This window comes from Pituophis catenifer, unplaced genomic scaffold (assembly GCF_029215685.1).
Source record: "Pituophis catenifer annectens isolate HBS135680 unplaced genomic scaffold, rPitCat1.0.hap2 SCAF_15, whole genome shotgun sequence".
Lineage (NCBI taxonomy): Eukaryota > Metazoa > Chordata > Lepidosauria > Squamata > Colubridae > Pituophis > Pituophis catenifer.
The window spans coordinates 11926179-11944580 of NW_027256895.1; the positions used below are offsets into that span (position 1 = coordinate 11926179).

General features: G+C 44.1%; 1 protein-coding gene across 2 annotated transcripts in view; it reads right to left on the reverse strand.

Moving 5' to 3' along the window:
- ABHD4 (abhydrolase domain containing 4, N-acyl phospholipase B) overlaps positions 1-18402 on the reverse strand; it is a 36172-nt gene that overhangs the window by 16524 nt on the left and 1246 nt on the right. Inside the window, exons 1-2 of one of the 2 annotated variants that reach the window (XM_070953968.1) lie at positions 6022-6109; positions 1178-1266 (exon numbers count right to left, since the gene is read on the reverse strand). In XM_070953968.1, the coding sequence (XP_070810069.1) occupies positions 1178-1217 (40 nt within the window). In that variant the 5' untranslated portion in view covers positions 1218-1266; positions 6022-6109. Of the gene's footprint in view, positions 1-1177; positions 1267-6021; positions 6110-18402 lie in introns of those variants that run through there. The other variant, XM_070953967.1, reaches the window with a different exon arrangement.

Here is an 18402-nt window from a genome sequence, read left to right on the forward strand (position 1 = left end):
TTCCCTTTCTCCTTTCCTGTCCCTTCTTGCATGCTCAAATGCAAAAGGGGAAGCGTTTCTCCTTTTGTTTTGTTTTTAGTTTTCGTTTTGCTAGCCCACTGCCAATGAAAACGGAGCTCGGAGGGGTGTTTGCAGGCCCCCCCCCCCCCCGGGGCCATTTTTGGCCATCACGGCTTCCTGTAACCCTCTACGAGCGAAAATGGAGCTCGGGGGTGTGTGCTCTGTTTTTGCTGGCAGAGGCACCGCAGGCCGGTCCTTTGCTGTTTGCAGGGCGGCCCCGTGGGCCAGATCGGGCCTTGAGTTTGACACCCCTGACTTAGATTTATATACCGCTTCATAGTGCTTTACAGCCCTCTCTAATTGGTTTACAGAATCAGCATATGGCCCCCAACAATCTGCAGCCTCATTTTACCAATCTCGGAAGGCTGGAAGGCTGAGTCCCTCAGAATTGAACTCCTGGAGGGAAGAGTGAGTTAGTACTGCATTCTAACTACTGCACCACCACAGTTCTTATAAGGTGTTGGGGCCTGCTAGCAGCCAGCGGATCTGGCAGCAGATTCAGACAGTGAGGAGGTTGGGGAGGAACATGGGCCAGTCCTGGAGTCTGGGGAAGGCTCTGATGAGGGCTCTGCGTCGGAGGCAGAGAGGGAGACAGGGCCGTTTGCCAGTTATCACCTGCCTTCAGAGTCAGACATCAGTGAGGCAGACAAACAGCTGGAGCCTGTTCTCAGTGTGCACATGCGCAGAGTTGCCAGCCGAAGGGAACAGCTAAAGAACAAGGGTCAACTTGGGAGTAAGGCCACAGGTGGATGATGAATGGCCTCTCCCAGAGGGAATAAAAGAGGAACGAAAGGGGAGTGGAGTTTGTAGGAGACAATTAGTTCGCCTCATTGTTTTATGACTCTCCGAGGCTCCTTGCCAAGTTTTGAAGATATAGGCCTGGCAGCTCTCCAAGCCAGATAAGGTCTGTGACTATAAATTCCTCCCTTGAAAGACTTTGCTGAAGGTGAATGAGAGGAATTCACTGTTTGCTTAATAAAAGGGATTTTGTCGGAACCGGGATTCTGCTTCGTGCTTTTTGGGGAAGCCTAGATCAGAACATAAGGGACCTCCTTGGTGACTCTTGACAAGGAGATGGGACCCACCCACTCAAAATGAGCAGACAAATCGTTCTTACACTGCAGGATCCGAGCTTCCACATTCTTGAGGTGAGACATAGATGTGGGCCGCCAGGCTGGCAGCCAACCACCTAGCCAGCCTTGGGACCTGTAGGAAGGAGACCATGAGGAGAGCATGGTTAGAACTATCTAGCCAAGATGGAAAAAGGACACGAGACAGTCAAATGGTCATTGGTCCAATCAGCAAAAAGAGGACTCTTTTCAACAACCTGCTTCTCACAACATTGTGATACCCAAAAGTTCAAGTTTCCCCACAGGCTAGGAGGAAAAGAATGAGAATAATTGCAATTAAATGAAGAGGCTAAAAGAATCTTCCCAACTTGAGGTATCTTTCAAATACTTGCAATTCCAAACTTCATCATTAAATGATTACACACACACGTGTTACATTTTGGTGATTTACATCAAATTTACTATGTTACCATCAAGGTTAATTTTGGTTGGTTTATTTTATTCGGTTCATTTTCTTTGGGCTATATAATCTTTCTATTGGGCGTATGTTATTGCTCGTCTTCTCTTCCTGTATATTTTTTCTGTATTTTCTCAGATAGATAGATAGATGATGGATGGATGGATAGATAGATGTAGGTGTAGGTGTAGGTGTAGGTGTAGGTGTAGGTGTAGGTGTAGGTGTAGGTGTAGGTGTAGGTGTAGATAGATAGATAGATAGATAGATAGATAGATAGATAGATAGATAGACAGACAGACAGACAGACAGACAGACAGACAGACAGGTGAATTAAAATCAATGATTTTTTTAAAAAAATAAAAAAAATGGATTTTTTTGATTTAAATCGGATTTTTTTGATTTTTATCGAATTTATTTTATTAAAAAACTTTTGGGGTAAAAATCTATCGTAAGATAGTTTTCTATTTAAGATACATAAATAATTTAGTTTATTCAGCATGAAATGGAGCTTAGTGATGTAGCATGAGGCTGTATATTCTGCAACACTGGGACTATCGGTGAGTCAACAGTGGGTCAAAGGAGTAGCAGAGATGACAGGTGCTCTTTAAAAATTATGATTTAAATCGAGTTGATTTAAATCAAGCCTTTTTACTAGTGATTTAAATCATGATTTAAATTCAACTCGATAAATTAAATCAACTCGATTTAAATCAAATCCACCCTGATAGACAGACAGACAGACAGACAGACACACACACACACACACACACACACATCAGGGGTGAAATTCAGCCAGTTCTAACCAGATTGCACGATACGGTAGGGCCAACTGTGTGAAGCCCCACCCACCCACGCGGACATCACGTGCGAACCAGTAGGGAAGGTAAGTGAATTTCACCCCACACACACACACACACACACACACACACACATATACACATACATACACACATACACACATACACACACACACACACAGACCAGAGTACACGAACACGAACACGAACTGGCTGCCCGACCCAAGGAACAGCGCTCCCAGATCTGAACGCCTGTGAAGGAGCCCAACCACACATTTGATTTTCAAGAAGCTGAGGATATTGCCCATGATAGAACTAAAGGAGGATGCCTACTAAAATAAGCCTGGTTCTCCAATAACAATTTCATCAACAGTCATATCGAAGTGCCACCGGCCTACCAGGCTTTGAGACACCAGGAAAGATCCTGCAGGATGAGCAGAGACGGCTTTCCGTCAGGGAGCAGAGACCAATGGCACCCACCCCCCGCCTCTGAGCATACAGACTCAGCCTGTGAAAGCATAGTCAGTCCTATATACGTACATACATACATACATACATACATACATACATACATACATTCTTACTTTTCGTAGGTTTTATGTGTGTTTTTCTTTTAGCCAGGTTTTTCTTACGTAACCAAGATTTTTCTACAGCCCTAGCTCAGTGGAGTCACATCTACTCGATTCTGGGCTTTTTTCTTCTGGCAGCCAGCAGGCCCTATGCTGCCCTATGCTGCCTAGTGAGAGACTTATATAGATCTATTTCTGGCTCATTAGCCATCATCAGTAAGCTACACCCACATCTCATGTGTCCTCCCTGTAAAGGTACAATATCTATTTTCTTACTTTTCATAGGTTTTATGTGTGTTTTTCTTTTAGCCAGGTTTTTTCTACGTAACCAAGATTTTTCTACAGCCCTAGCTCAGTGGACTCACATCCACTCGATTCTGGGCTTTTTTCTTCTGGCAGCCAGCAGGCCCTATGCTGCCTAGTGAGAGACTTATATAGATCTATTTCTGGCTCGTTAGCCATCATCAGTAAGCCACACCCACATCTCATGTATCCTCCCTGTAAAGGTACAATATCTATTTTCTTACTTTTCATAGGTTTTATGTGTGTTTTTCTTTTAGCCAGGTTTTTTCTACGTAACCAAGATTTTTCTACAGCCCTAGCTCAGTGGACTCACATCCACTCGATTCTGGGCTTTTTTCTTCTGGCAGCCAGCAGGCCCTATGCTGCCTAGTGAGAGACTTATATAGATCTATTTCTGGCTCGTTAGCCATCATCAGTAAGCCACACCCACATCTCATGTATCCTCCCTGTAAAGGTAATATATCTATTTTCTTACTTTTCATAGGTTTTATGTGTGTTTTTCTTTTAGCCAGGTTTTTCCTACATAACCAAGATTTTTCTACAGCCCTCTCACTAGGCAGCATAGGGCAGCATAGGGCCTGCTGGCTGCCAGAAGAAAAAAGCCCAGAATCGAGTGGATGTGACTCCACTGAGCTAGGGCTGTAGAAAAATCTTGGTTACGTAGGAAAAACCTGGTTAAAAGAAAAACATGTCTATGTCTATGTCTATGTCTATGTCTATGTCTATGTCTATGTATGTATGTATGTATGTATGTATGTATATATATATATATACGTTTTTATACATACATACATACATATATATATATACATTTTTATACATACATTACATAATACATACATACATACATACATACATACATACATACATACATACATATATATATATATATATATATAGTTTTTCTTTTTTTTTTTTATTGCAAAAGTTTTACAATTACATTTTCACCCCTTTTTATATATAGTTTTTCTATCGAAGCACCTGGTCTACCCCAATATGGGAGGGAGCATACTGCTTCCCTTTCGCCTTTCAGCTCCAATCCAGGAGCCCTCAGGCAGCCGCTTTCACGACAAACTATTTTATACTTCATTTCTATAACCTGAATGTTTTTGACTTTCACCATTTCGGGGAAAGGAGGTTGAACTCCAGTCCTCCCTTAACGACCCATCACTTAATAGTGACTGTTCAAAGCTTTAATGGTCCCTCCTCAGAGTTGTTTTATTTATTTATTTAGAAAATTTATATAAATTGATTTTAAATCTTCTCAGAGTGATTCATTCATTCATTCATTCATTTATAATATTTATATAAGTTTAAATTGATACTTAAAGTTGTAAATTTAAATGACTCCTCAGAGTGATTTAATCCTTTAGAATATTTCTATAAATTTAAATTTATTTTGCTGCTTACTTGCACATGGCGACTCAAGGCGGCTTACCATAAGACATAAGAGCACGGTATAAAAGAAATAAAAATAATAAAAAATATTTAAAAAATAATAAAATAATAACCCCAACCCCATCCTGGCAACAACACACATTCATACCAGCCATTTAATAGGCTCCATCCTGCTCTGGATAATTAAAACCTGGTTCCAGAGTTCTGACAGTGACAAACACACATACACACACTGGTTGTCATGTAATCATATTTTGGGCACTTAGCACATGACCCACATGTATGGTCATCTGCGTGTTCTGTGGTCATGTGACCACAATTTTTGGCATTTTTTTTAAAAAAAAACAGTTTCCAGCATTAATTTCTGGCAAAAAACCCCTCCCATTGAAGAAAATGGGTTTGCTTAACAACTACAAGCATTGTTTGTGTAACGACTGCAGAGCTCACTTAATGACTGCAGTGCTTTTAACAACCGGGGGAAGGGGGGCAGTTGCAAAACCACATGGTGATCCGCTTAATGACTGACATGACTGAAATTCCTGGCTCAATATCAGTCGTAAGTCGAGGATGACTTGCAGTGAGCTTCAAGGCAGAGATCTGAATCCAAGTCTCTCAGCTTGATGCTTTATTTTGAAGAGGACACCACAATCCATTATATGAGCGGCCGCAGGCGGCCTAGAGGTAAAGACACTCGCTTCGCACTCAGAAGGTTGAGAGTTCAATCCCAGGCAGCAATATAGATTTCTCTATCAAGGCATAAAGAGAAAATATCTGCTGCAAACTCCGCATAGGCATCAGGAAGGGCATCCGACCAGTAAATGCTCAACTCTATTCAATCACCCCAATCCCATCCCAAAGCAAGGTATTAAGGTAAAGGTTCCCCTCGCACATATGTGCTAGTCGTTCCTGACTCTAGGGGGCGGTGCTCATCTCCATTTCAAAGCTAAAGAGCCAGCGCTGTCCGAAGACGTCTCCGTGGTCATATGGCCGGCATGACTAAACGCCAAAGGTGCACGGAACGTTGTTACCTTCCCACCAAAGGTGGTCCCTATTTTTCTACTTGTATTTTTTTTTACGTGCTTTCGAACTGCTAGGTTGGCAGAAGCTGGGACAAGTAACGGGAGCTCACCCCGTCACACGGCACTAAGGATTCGAACCACTGAACTGCCGACCTTTTGATCGACAAGCTCAGCGTCTTAGCCACTTACACGATGGTAAAAAGGGGGGAAAAGCTACAATCCATTGTATGAGTCCCAAAGTGGAACCATTGCTCAGAGCAGAGCTGTGGCCTCCTTCCTTCCCCAGCTGTGTCTAGCAACTGTACAAGTGGGTGGACAATGCATGCACATCTGCACACGAATGCAAACCTCTGCAAAGCTCAGCCGATCAGCCAGAAAGGGGGTCCTTCCACGCATGGACACAAATGGTGGCAAGATGTGTGCAACAGAGTCTTCCTTCTTTATCTCTGGCCTGTTCTTTCTCTATCCGATTTTCGGTGGGAAAGAGGGAAACAATGAATGACTTATGTTTCACGACTTGCGGTTTCACACAATAAAGCACAAGCTGTCCCTAGCGCTTTCGGGCATGGCAGGCATACGAATGAATTCCATTCTCAGTTTGTACATGCAAATGCTGAGCTCAAGACTGGGAGGGAAGGAGGGAGGGAGGGAAGAGGGGGGGAGAGGAAGGAAGGAAGGAAGGAAGGAAGGAAGGAAGGAAGGAAGGAAGGAAGGAAGGAAGGAGGGAGGGAGGGAAGGATCAGAGAGAATGAAAGGAGGGAGGATCAGAGAGAAGGATGGATGGAAGAATGGATGGATGGATAGATGAGTGGGTAGATGGAGGGGAGGGAGGGGGAAAGGAAGGAAGGATTGGAGAATGAAGAGAGAGGATCAGAAGGATGAATGGATGGATGATGGAGGGAGGGAGGGGGAAAGGAAGGATGGATGAGAGAATGAAGGGAGGGAGGATAAGAGAGAAGGATGGAGGGAGGGAAGGAAGGGAGAGGGAGAGAGGGAGAAAGGAAGGAAGGGTGGATGAGAGAATGAAGGGAGAGAGGATCAGAGAGAAGGAGGGAGGGAGGGGAGGGGGAGAGAGGGGGAAAGAAAGGAAGGAAGGAAGGATGGATGAGATAATGAAGGGAGAGAGAATAAGAGAAGGATCGAGGGAAGGAAGGGAGTGGGATTGAGGGGGAAGGAAGGAAGGAAGGAAGGAAGGAAGGAAGGAAGGAAGGAAGGAAGGAAGGAAGGAAGGAAGGAAGGATCAGAGAGAATGAAGGGAGGGAGGATCCGAGAGATGGATGGATGGATGGATGGATGGATGGATGGATGGATGGAAGGAAGTTAAGATTCACTATTTTTAAAAAGAAGCAATTAACCAGTACAGCTGAACATACAGGTAGTCCCCAGCCTACATCCACAAATGAGACCAGCATTCTTGTTGCTAAGAAAGGCAGCTGTTAAGTGAGCTCTACTCAGGTTTATGTTATTTTTGGAAACAACTGTTCAGAAAATCATTGCGGTTGTTAAGTGAGTCACCCTGTCGTTAAGCAAATCTGGCTTCCCCCCCATTGACTGTTTGTCAGGAGCTGGCTGGGAAGGTCCCAAAATGACAATCACATGATCCCAAGATGTTGCAATTTTTGTAAAGACAGGTCGCCCTCGACTTGCGACCACGACTGAGCCCAAAAATGAGGTGGCCAAGACATTTGGCTAAGTGAGTTTTGTCCCATTTGATGACCTTCCTTGCCACAGTTGTTAAGTGAATCACTGCAGTCACATGGTTGTTAAGTGAATCCGGCTTCCCACATTGACTTTCTTGTCAGAAGTTCCCAAAAGGGGATTGCAAAACTCCGGGACACTGTGATGATCATAAATACGAGTCAGTTGCCAAGGAATGTCTGACAGAGGTGGTATTCAGCCGGTTCGTACCGGTTCGTGTGAACTGGTAGTGGAAATCGTGGGTGGTGGCTCTATGCTGTAACTATTTTGAGGCTGGGCGCGTGTGCAGAAGGCACGCAAGCGAGCAAAGCATATGCGCAGAAGTCCGGGCGCATGTGCGGAAACCCCACCGCGGATGTCTGAATTTTGATCACGTGACTATAGGGATGCCACAAGGGTCTCAAGCGTGAAAAACCGTCACTTTTTTCAGTATCGTAACTTCAAACGGTCACTAAAATAAACTGTTGTAAGTCAAGGACTTTCCTGTACATGCCAGTTGCCAAGCACCCAAATTTGGATCTCCTGACTGGGGAGTTGCTACAACGGTCTTAAAGTGAGAGAACTGGGCATCCGTTACTTTTTTCAGGGCTGTTGTAACTCTGAACGAGAAGTAAACACGTGGTTGTAACTTGCAGTGGTGGGATTCAAATAATTTAACAACCGGTTCTCTGCCCTAATGACTGGCTGGGTGGGCGGGGCCATGGTGGGCGTGGCCAGGGGGTGCGACAGGCAGCACTCAGCCTCCTGTACCCCCCTGGGAGCAAAAACGGGCCACATAGAGGGAACGCGCCACCCCCACCCCCCCACCCCCCCGCGGCCTGTTTTGGGCCTAGTAGGCTTCTCTGCAGTCTCCTGGGAGTGAAAATGAGCCACGGGGGGGGAGCGCCGCACCCTCCGGCGGCTCATTTTGGACACAGTAGGCCTCTCTGCAGCCTCCTGGGACTGAAAACGGGCCATGGGGGGGGGGGGGTGCTGCACCTCACCGTGCTCCATTTTGGGCCTAGTAGGCCTCCCTGCACTTCTCTGGGAGCCAAAATGGGGCGCGTGGGGACTCTTGAAAGGGGCGGGGAAGGGAGGGGCTGTGGCAGCCAGCAATTTAACTACTGGTTTGCCCGAACTGGCCCGATCCGACTGAATCCCACCACTGGTTGTAAGTAGAGGATAACTTCTGTTGCAAATGACAAGTATCTATCTCCTGTGCCTATCATGGACTAGATAAAAGATTACATTAAAACTAAGTTTCTCCCCTTCTAAAATCAATCCAAGCATGCACCAAAGAGAGAACCACCCAGCCAGCTAGCTAGGAGTAAAAACAAGGCTACACTGTTACAAACTCCGAGCAAGGGCCAAACTGAAAAGTTGAACGACCGATTCTCTAATTTCTGATGAATCATTTCTGAGTCCTTTGTCCTTGGAGTTAAAGAGTCAATGTGAACACACAGGAGATTGTTTTACAGGAGCCATTTGCCGAAAGTCAACCCTTAATCCCTCCCTTCTAATTCCCTAACCGTTTCTAGATCTTGACTATTTATTAACGTGCCTGAATATAAAAGTTTCCTTTTTATTCATTATGAAATTATCTCACATATCTTGATATCTGATCCAAAGCAGCTCAAAAACGTTTTGGAACTAACTAGAGTCTATTATTATTATTATTATTATTATTACTATTACTATTACTATTATTATTATTATTATTATTATTATTATTATTATTATTATTATTATTATTATTATTATTATTATTTAATCTTTAGTGAGATTCACAGCCTTTGAGGCTCAGCAGCTCGAGTCCTAACCAAGGACCTAGGAACGGTTAAGGTATCGTCGGAGGATGTAAGCTGTTCCGAGTAAGGTGGTTTTTTGTAGAGTCAAAATGTTCAAGTCCGGCAAATTTAGAATTTCTAAATAGCGGGGTAGCCCTTTGGGTATTGCTCCGAGGGCTCCAATTACAATCGGGACAACACACAATTTCTTTTTCCACAGTCGCTCAACTTCAATTTGCAAGTCCCGGTACTTTGTGATTTTTTTCTTGCTGCTTATCTTCAATCCGTGCATCACCAGGTATTGCAATGTCAATGAACCATACTTTTTTCTTTTCAACTATTGTTATGTCAGGTGTGTTGTGGACCAAGTGCCTGTCAGTCTGAATGGCCCTTTGGGTATTGCTCCAAGGGCTCCAATTATTATTGTTGTTGTTGTTGTTGTTGTTGTTGTTATCATTATTGTTATTATTGTTGTTATTATTGTTGTTGTTGTTTACTTTATTCATTAAACATGAACTGAATTGAACATTCAAAAATGCATCACAAATACCATTGACTCAGGGGTGAAATCTAAATTTTTTCGCTGCCATTCTGTGGGTGTGGCTTGGTGGGCGTGGAAGGGGAAGGATACTGTAAAATCTCCATTCCCTCCCCCCACTCCTGGGGGAAGGATATTGCAAAATCTTCATTCCCACCCCACTCTGGGGCCAGCCAGAGGTGGCATTTGCCGTTTCTCGGAACTACTCAAAATTTCCGCTACCGGTTCTTCAGAACCTGTCAGAACCTGCTGGATTTCACCCCTGCATTGACTGGTGCTAATGGTTGATACGGGTTGCTGCCAGCGTCCTAGGTATCAACCAAGTATCTTCTTAAAATGTACGATGTTCCAAGTAGCGCAGTTTTTTGCAGTTCCATTGGTGTTATTGCAGGAAGCTGCAATTTGTTGATATCTCTTATAAAATTCTTGGACATGGTACCAAGTGCCCCGATGACAATGGGTATCACCGTTACATGTTTTATCCAAAGCCGTGTAGTTTAGATGGCCAGGTCGCAATATTTCATGATTTTTTCCAGTTCTTTTTCTTTGACTCTGGCACCTCCTGGTACTGCGATGTCAATAAATTGAACGTTTCGGTTTTCGACAACTGTGATATCTGGCGTGTTGTGTTCCAAGTGACAATCCGTCTGTATTCAAAAGTCCCACAAGATCTTCAGCTTCTCATTTTCTATAACTTTTTCCACGTTATGTTCCCATGACTTTTTGGATGCAGGAAAGTCATATTTTTTACATAATGACCAGTGGATTAATTTAGCAACTTGGTCATGTCTAGCTTTGTAATCAGTTTGTGCAATTTTGCTGTATTCACATATTAAATATGAAACTGTTTCGACTTTGTTGTTGCAAAGTCGGCAGTTTGGATTGTCGGTGGATTTTTGTATCTTTGCTTTTATGGCATTAGTTTGTACTGCTTGTTCTTGAGCAGCCAGTATTAAACCTTCCGTTTCTTTCTTGATGGTTCCCATCTTAAGCCATGCCCATGTAAAGTTGTCATCACATTTTCCTTCAATGTTGCTGTTATTATTATTATCTCTTTTATGAATTGCCCCCGGATATTCGTAACATTTCTGACCTCCGGGTTTTTTGCTGTGCCCTCAAGACCCTACTGTTCCGATAGGCGGGGCTATCAAATTGATTGATTTTAAATTGGGTTTTAATTTTGGGTTTTATAATTCGGCCAAAACTATTTAATTATTTTAATTAATTTTAACTAGATATTGTATATTTGTATACTTGTATTTTAATTTTGGCTGTACACTGCCCTGAGTCCTTCGGGAGAATGGGCGATATATAAATAAAATATTATTATTATTATTATTATTATTATTATTATTATTATTATTATTATTATTATTTGTTAAACATGAAACTCAGTCAACAGAACATTTAAAAATGTGTCACGAATATGAGTGATTGGTGCTAATGGTTGATACGAGTTGCTGCCAACGTCCTACGTAATTATTACTATTATTATTATTGTTGTTGTCATTATTATTGTTATTATTATACTTTTATTCATTAAACATGAAACTCAGTCAACTGAACATTTAAAGATGTATCACAAATATTCACTGGCACTGATGATTGATACGAGTTGCTGCCAGCATCTTAGGTAATTATTACTATAATTATAATAATAATTATTATAATCATCGCACAATCAGCCAGATGTTCAGACTGGGTTTGGCCTTTTTGTCTGCCTATTGAGTCCTCACCAAGGACCTGGCATAGGCAAATCTGGATGTTTGATGGTGGTTACAGATTATCATCGCAGGACCGAAACTGTTCCAAGTAAAGTGCCTTCTGCAATTGACTGATGGCAAATTTGTCAATGCCTATTATTATTATTGTTGTTGTTGTTATGTAGAAAAACAGAATTAAAGAGTTGGAAGGGACCTTGGAGGTCTTCTAGTCTAACCCCTGACCAAGCAGGAAACCCTATGGCAGTGTTGGCAAACCTTTGAGACACCGAGTGCCGAAACAGGAGCACCAAAAACCGGAAGAGAAGGTCCCTGGCGCGCACGTGCGGGGGCACCAGAAAATGGAAGAAAAGCTGAGCTTCCAGTTTCCAGCGTGCGCATGCGCGCCAGTCACCTGGTCTTCCAGTTTCTGGCACGCATGCGCACTTGAAGATTAGCTGGCCGGTGCACATTCGCCTGCCAGAAACCAGAAGCTCAGTTTCCCGGCACGCGCATGCATGCCAGGAAGCTGCTCTTCCAGTTTTCGGCACTCCCACAAGTGCGAAGACCAGCTGGCCGGCACGCATCTGCTCCAGAAACCGGAAGACCAGGAACCGAGGAAGAGCAACGGGAGGAGGCTGGCATGCCCGAAGAAATGGCTCTGTGTGCCATTTCAGGTACTTGTGCCATAGGTTCACCATCTCGGCAAATGCCTGTCCAATCTCTTATTAAAAACTTCCACCTGCAACTTCTGAAGGCAAGCTATTATTATAATAATATAACATTATTATAATCTATAAGAATAATAGAATAACAGAGTTGGAAGGGACCTTGGAGATCTTCTAGTCCTGTGATGGCGAACCTATGGCACGTTTGCCACAGGTGGCACACGGAGCCATATCTGTGGGCACACAAGCGTTACCCTAGCTCAGCTACAGCGTGCTTGCCCGTGCCAGCCAATTGATTTTCAGGCCTTCTGGGCCCAACAGAAGTCAGGAAATGGGCCATTTCCAGCCTCCAGAGGGCCTCCGGGGGAGGAGGCCATTTTTGCCCTCCCCAGGCTCCAAGAATGCCTCTGGAGCCTGGGGAGGGCGAAAAACAGGTCTAGTGAGCCCACCAGTAACCTTTTTGCCGTCGCGTGCCAAAAGCGAGGGAAGTGCAGGGGGGCATTGAATTATGGATGTGGGCACGCACACACACAACCCTCCCCCCGCATCCCCCCACTTTTGGCACACGACGGCAAAAAGGTTAGCCATCACTGTTCTAGTCTAAACCCTAGCTCAGGCAGGAAACCCTATACCAGTGACGGCTAACCTTTTTGCCATTGCGTGCCAGGAGGGGGGTGGGGGAGGGTTGCACGCGCACATGCGCATGCGTGCGCAACCCCCTCCCCCCTGGCACATGATGGCTTGGTAGGCCCGTTTTTCTTTCTTACCTTGTTCCAGATCCTCTCTGTGTATCTGGGAAGGGCGAAAACAGCCTTTCCCACTCCCTTGGAGGCCCTACGGAGGCTGAAAAGGCCCATTTCCCAACTCTCGGTGGTACAGGAAGTGACATTTTTTGCTGTCCCCAGCCTCCAGAACCTCTCTAGGAGTCTGTAGGAGCCTCTCTAGGGGTCTCTGGAGGCTGGGGACAGGAAAAAAGTCACTTCCTGTCCCACCGGGAGTCGGGAAATGGGCCCTTTCAGCCTCCGTAGGGCCTCCAAGGGAGTGGGAAAGGCTGTTTTCGCCCTTCCCAGATACACAGAGAGGATCTAGAGCCAGGTAAGAAAGAAAAACGGGCCTTCCCCACCCCACCCCCAGGCCCTCCAGAGGCAGGAAACAGCCTGTTTCCCTACTTCTGGTGGGCCCAGAAGGCCCGAAAATCAGCTGGCCGGCGCGCGCATGCACCCCAGAGCTGAGCTGGTGTGCCCACTAATATGGCTCCGCGTGCCACGTGTACCATAGGTTCGCCATCACGGCCCTATACCATTTCAGACAAACGGTTGCCCAATCTTTTCTTTAAAACCTCCAGCGTTGGAACACCCATAACTTCTGGAGGTAAGCAGTTCCACAGATTAATTGTTCTGTCAAGAAATTTCTCCTTAGTTCTAGGTTGGTGCTCTCCTTGATCAGTTCCCATCTGTTATTTCTTGTCCTTGGCGTTTTGGAAAACAGCTTGACTGTCTCTTTGTGGCAGCCCCTCAAATATTGGAACACGCGGCTATCCTATCACCCGCAGTCCTTCTTTTCATTATACTAGACATATATACCCAATTCCTGCAATTCCTAATTATTGATTTGTATCCCACTTTTATTATTTTTTTACAAAGAACTCAAGGGGGCCAACGTTATCGAACCCACCTTCCTCCTCCTATTTTCCCCATCACAACAAGCCTGTGAGATTTTAAAACCATGTTGTTGTTGTTGTTAGTTGCGAAGTCGTGTCTGACCCATCGTGACCCCATGGACAACTTTCCTCCAATCCTTCCTGTCCTCTACCATCCTCTGGAGTCCATTTAAGCTCACGTCGACTGCTTCAGTGACTCCATCTAGCCTCATTCTCTGTCGTCCCCTTCTTTTGCCCTCAATCGTTCCCAGCATTAGGCTCTTCTCCAGTGAGTCCTTCCTTCCCATTAGGTGGCCAAAGTATTTGAGTTTCAGCTTCAGGATCTGGCCTTCTAAAGAGCAATCAGGGTTGATCTCCTCTAGGACTGACCTGTTTGATCGCCTTGCAGTCCAAGGGACTCACAGGAGTCTTCTCCAGCACCAGAGTTCAAAAGCCTCAATTTTTTGGTGTTCAGCCTTCCTTATGGTCCAACTTTCACAGCCATACATTGCAACTGGGAAAACTATAGCCTTGACTATACACACTTTTGTTGGCAGGGTGATGTCTCTGCTTTTTAGTAAGCTATCTAGATTTGCCATGGCTTTCCTCCCCAGGAGCGTCTTTTAATTTCTTGGCTGCAGTCCCCATCTGCGGTGATCTTGGAGCCCAGGAAAATAAAATCACTACCTTGATTGATTGATTGTTTCCTGGTTGCTTATTTGTTCCCTATGACTATCATTAAGGGTTGTACCTTATGATTCTTGATGAACGTAACTTTTCTTTTATGTACACTGAGAGCATATGCACCAAGACAAATTCCTTGGGTGTCCAATCACTTGGCCAATAAAAATTCTATTCTATTCTATTCTACCTCCATTTCTTCCCCATCAATTCCCTGCCAGGAATTGAGAGGGCCGGATGGCCACGATCTTAGTTTTAAAACCATACCTCAGTTTAACCTTAGTTAAAAGGCGTGCAACTTGGGCGTCCTCCTGGATTCATGGCTGTCTTTAAAAGAGCACTTGACGGCCGTGACCAGGAGGATTTTTCATCAGGTTCGCCTGATTCGCCAGTTGCGTCCCTTTCTGGATAGGGACTCGTTATGCACGGTCACTCATGCCCTTGTCACCTCCCGCCTGGACTATTGCAATGCTCTCTACATGGGGCTCCCCTTGAGGAGAACCCGGAGGCTCCAACTGGCACAGAGTGCGGCCGCGCGGGTGGTAATGGGAGCGACATGGCGTTCCCATGTAACACCTCTCCTGCGCGAGCTGCACTGGCTCCCGGTGGTCTTCCGGGTGCGCTTCAAGGTTTTGGTTACCACCTTTAAAGCGCTCCATGGCTTAGGGTACTTGCGGGACTGCCTACTACCACCAATAGCCTCCCACCGGCCGGTACGCTCCCACAGAGAGGGGCTCCTCCGGGTGCCGTCGGCCAAACAATGCCGACTGGCGGCCCCCAGGGGGAGAGGCTTCTCTGTGGGGGCACCTACTATCTGGAACGAGCTCCCCCCAGAGATACGGAGGATCCCGGATCTGCGCACCTTCCGCCGCGCTTTAAAGACCTTATTATTTCACCAGGCGGGCCTGGCCTAATTTTCCACCTCTTTCATAAAAGATTTTTAATTTTTAAATATCTTTTAGTATTTTATACATTCAATTTTAAAATTGGTTTTAAATAGTTTGGGGTTTTAAATTTGTCGGAGCCAAAATTATTTAATTTGATTTTATTCTACTTTTAAATTTTGTATGTATGTGTTTTATTGTTTGGCTGTGCACCGCCCTGAGTCCTTCGGGAGTAGGGGGGTATCGAAATCAAATCAAATAAATAAATAAATAAATAAAAACCATACGCAACATTATACAGGCCTCTGAGAATACCTGGAGCATTTCCTCCCTTTCACTGAGTACTGTATGGCAACTCCCCAGCCTTAAAACTGGCTTTAAAAGAGCTGCAATCATCACTTCTCAGTTTGGGTTTGACTTTTTCCCTTAGAAATGAATCCGGCCTGGTTTTCAGAAATGCCAGCCGGTTTCGCCTAAGGCTTGGGCGGAGGGACCAGCAGATTCTAAAATATTTTTCCTCAATTTTATTTTTGTATTTAGCAAGGCAGAAAAGTCCCTGTCTCCATGGGAAGGAGAATCACAGCACATCCTAGCAACAAAAAATAATTTGTTAAGCAGTGCTTAAACTCATTTATTCAAATCCAGGGACCCAGATCCAAGCTAGCTGCCCTCCTTTCTTTGCCTTTTTAAAACTGTTTGGGCCTAGCTTTTGTTTCCGTTTTATTTTGTCCATGCCAGTCCCCAGCGCAGGCCTCTTCTTGGCACTTTCTAGAAGCTGGCATGGCAGAGGATAAAGCCAGCTGCATTTCAATCTGCCTTCTTACCAGCCTACTTTTCACTGACAAAGGCAAGCCTTAATCCTCAACGCCCAGCATTACGGCTGAGAAATCAAATATGGGAGATTAGGAAAATTCTTCGAAGAAAGCATATTCGACTCCTTTTTTTTTATAAAGTCTCAAAGCCTCCCGGGCAAATCTCCCCCAATTTTCACAAAAAGCCTAGGAGATTGACACCCATCATAATAAATAACAATTATTATCGAGTGCTTCCGAAGCATCTGGCTTTTTTTTTTTATTTGATTTATATGCCGCCCTTCTCCGGAGACTCAGGGTGGCTTACAGTGTGTTAAGCAATAGCCTTCATACTTTTGTATATTTTATACAAAGTCAGCTTACTGCCCCCACAAACTGGGTCCTCAATTTACCTACCTTAGAAAGGATGGAAGGCTGAGTCAACCTTGAGCCTGGCAAGATTTGAACTTACTTTAATTGCAGACAGCTGGTGTTAAATTACAGTGCTTTTAGTCTGCAGAGCTATCCAGGCTCCAGGCTTTAGGCTAATGTTGTTTGATAATATTAAAGGTATTCATATTTAGAACAATTATCCAGTGGAACGACTTGCCTCCAGAAGCTGTGGGTGCTCCAACATTGGGGGCTTTTTTAAGAAGAGACTGGGCAACCATTTGTCTGAAGCGGTATAGTGTTTCCTGCCCGAGCGGGGAGCTAGACTAGAAGATCTCCAAGGCCCCTTCCAAATCTGTTATTCTGTATTGTCAGAGACTGTAAGCTGTTCCAAGTAAAGCTGCCTTTTGCAATTGGCTGGTGATTTTTGTCAATGCCCATAGTATGGAACATCTGATGTTCCAGATGTTTTAGGATCGTCTCTCGCTTATTACGATTGGCATTTTTAAAACAGTAATTTTGTTCTCCCCATTTTTTATAAATCGCTCAAGGCAGTGGGCACACCCCATACTCCTTCCTCCTTCTATTTTCCCCAACTGCAACAACAACAACAACCCTGTGAGGTGGGACTGGCTGAGAAGGAGTGGCCCAAAGTTACTCAGCTGGCTTTCATACCTAAGGCAGGACTAGAACTCACGATCTCCTGGTTTTCTTTTATGGTGCCTTAGCCACTAAATTAAACTAGCCCTCTTTCATAAGAATATTTTATAAAGAATAAAATAAAGAATAAAATAATATGTTTATATATATTATTTTTCTATCGAGACACCTGGTCTACCCAGCATGTGGGAGGGAGCATACTGCTTCCCATTCGCCTTTCAGCTCCAATCCAGGAGCCCTCAAGCAGTCGCATTCACGACAAACCATTTTATACCAAATTTATATTTCGCTGATAAATAAAGGGAGGCTAGTATAGATCTATTTCAAGCTATTTAGCTCTCATCTAGCCATACCCTTACTTGGATTCGAACTTGGGCTGCCTGCATGTTAGGCAGCTGTTTTAACCTCTGAGCCACATATATATATATATATCATGTATTATGTGTGTTATGCACATGTTTGGGTAGACACTTTCTCCTGAAAGCAGGCAATTGAATTTCATTTTTAATGTGGACCGGTGTGCTCGCAGAAAAAAAAAATGACAATAAAGTTATCTTCATTCTTTTAGCTTGCTTTCTTTTGCCACCAATCTTACTAGGGTACTTCTATTAGCAGGTTTTTATATTGTGTTATTTCTACAACCACGATCCAGGCCTTTTTGTCTGATCAACAATTTTTAAGCCGGGCTGTGTTATGCAACAGGTGTGTTTATCTGTTTGAATTTTAAGAGTCCCGGAGCAATTTCCCTTCTTCATTTTTTATCACTTTATCCCCATCATCACTGTCCTGTTTTAATACCCCGCATCATGCTTCCCCCGCTCCATCATGATTATTATCATCCCTTATATCTTGTAATAAAATCACTACCTTGATTGATTGATTGTTTCCTGGTTGCTTATTTGTTCCCTATGACTATCATTAAGCGTTGTACCTTATGATTCTTGATGAACGTATCTTTTCTTTTTATGCACACTGAGAGCATATGCACCAAGACAAATTCCTTGTGTGTCCAATCATGCTTGGCCAATACTATTCTATTCTATTCTATTCTATTCTATTCTATTCTATTCTATTCTATTCTATTCTATTCTAATTATGTATTCTCCTCTCCTCTCCTCTCCTCTCCACTCCACTCCTCCACTCCACTCCACTCCACTCCACTCCACTCCACTCTATTCTATACTTTATGTACACAGAGAGCTCATGCACTGAAGACAAATTCCTCGTGCATCCAAATCACACTTGATCAATCAAGAATTCTATTCTATTTTATTTTGTTATATTCAAATGTTCAGATTGTGTTTATACTTATAT